Source organism: Nicotiana attenuata, unplaced genomic scaffold (assembly GCF_001879085.1).
Source record: "Nicotiana attenuata strain UT unplaced genomic scaffold, NIATTr2, whole genome shotgun sequence".
In the NCBI taxonomy this organism is placed as follows: Eukaryota; Viridiplantae; Streptophyta; class Magnoliopsida; order Solanales; family Solanaceae; genus Nicotiana; species Nicotiana attenuata.
The window spans coordinates 319198-320412 of NW_017670726.1; the positions used below are offsets into that span (position 1 = coordinate 319198).

The 1215-nt window shown below is 35.8% G+C and overlaps 1 protein-coding gene across 1 annotated transcript; it reads left to right on the plus strand.

Annotated features, from left to right (window-relative positions):
- Nucleotides 1-460: 460 nt before the first annotated feature.
- On the plus strand, nucleotides 461-763 carry LOC109242703. The gene has a single exon (XM_019409547.1). It carries the CDS (start codon nucleotides 461-463, stop codon nucleotides 761-763), a length of 303 nt encoding a protein of 100 aa, XP_019265092.1.
- The last annotated feature ends 452 nt before the right edge of the window (nucleotides 764-1215 follow it).

The following is a 1215-nucleotide window of genomic DNA, read 5'->3' on the forward strand; positions in this document are numbered from 1 at the left end:
GTTCACTGGACACACCAGTAACTAAATTAAACATATAATTTATCCACCAATGAACTATCAACCACAAGCATAAGACAATAAGAGAATATAAGTACTCTTTCCTCTAACAAGTACATATATGGAACAGACCAGTATGTGCAGACATTAGAAAAGACTGCAGACTGAACAAAAAAGAATCATAGGAAGAAACGCCTGTGATCATTGATAATAAGGTAACAACATGCACAAGAACATTGTTACAAGAACTTTTTGAATTCTAGAGAATCCTTTTCACCCTTGATTCTACCAAATTCCCTAAGCTGAGCACATAAATCAACGCTTACTATCTCTATATAAACAGTTAAACAGATATAAAGTGTTTTTAAGGAGAATCAAACTTCGATACGGGCATAAGCACATTGCCTCACTACTAAAACACCATTAGATACCTTTTATAGCAAGGAAGAGGAGAGAGGAGAAAATGGCGACTGTAGCAGCTGAAATTATGCTACAGTGCGTCTTTGATGGAAGCTTGTCGATGTCAGACATGGATAAGGAGAGACGGCCTTATCATAAAAACTGCAGTTGTGCATTGCACAAACAGAAGGGGGAACAACCAACCACTTGTGTACACAGTAGGAATATAACATGTCCCAAAAGGCAAATACAGAAAGATATGAGTATGTCAATAGCAGCTTCCAAATTTTCTTCTCGATCTTCTTCTTGCGACAATTCATCAGTCAGGAGTGTACAACATACAATTCTGGCTTTAGCAAGTAGTTAATAGATTTTCAAATATAAACGAAAGAAAAGGCAATCTCCTAGTGCAGATCCTTTTGGCAGTTCTCCGAAAAGTTCACCTCTCCAAAGGATTGAGTATACTGCTTTTCTTATATTCCATTTTTTGTACATTCTGGTAAGTTCATGTATATCCATTTCATAGGTGCTGGAAATTTTCAAAAGAGAAAGAAAATGGAAAATTTTCTTGCTCTTCAGGATTTATATGAGCAAAGGCTCCATATCTTTTTCTGTTTTCTTTTCCAAGCTATAACATATTATCAAGATACAGACCTCAGATTAATAGTGCACATTGCACAAGCGATAAAAGCAATCATTTTCATGTTATCGCTTCACCAGAACAATTTTTAACATATTCCCTTATTCCTATGCACCTGAAAGAATATCACAAGTTTCTAGTTGATTGGAAAGTATCACTGAGAATGCAGCATTTGGGTT

What these genes read in the sequence shown, in the direction of transcription:
- LOC109242703 (XM_019409547.1), top strand. Translation starts at nt 461, where the DNA reads ATGGCGACTGTAGCAGCTGAAATTATGCTACAGTGCGTCTTTGATGGA.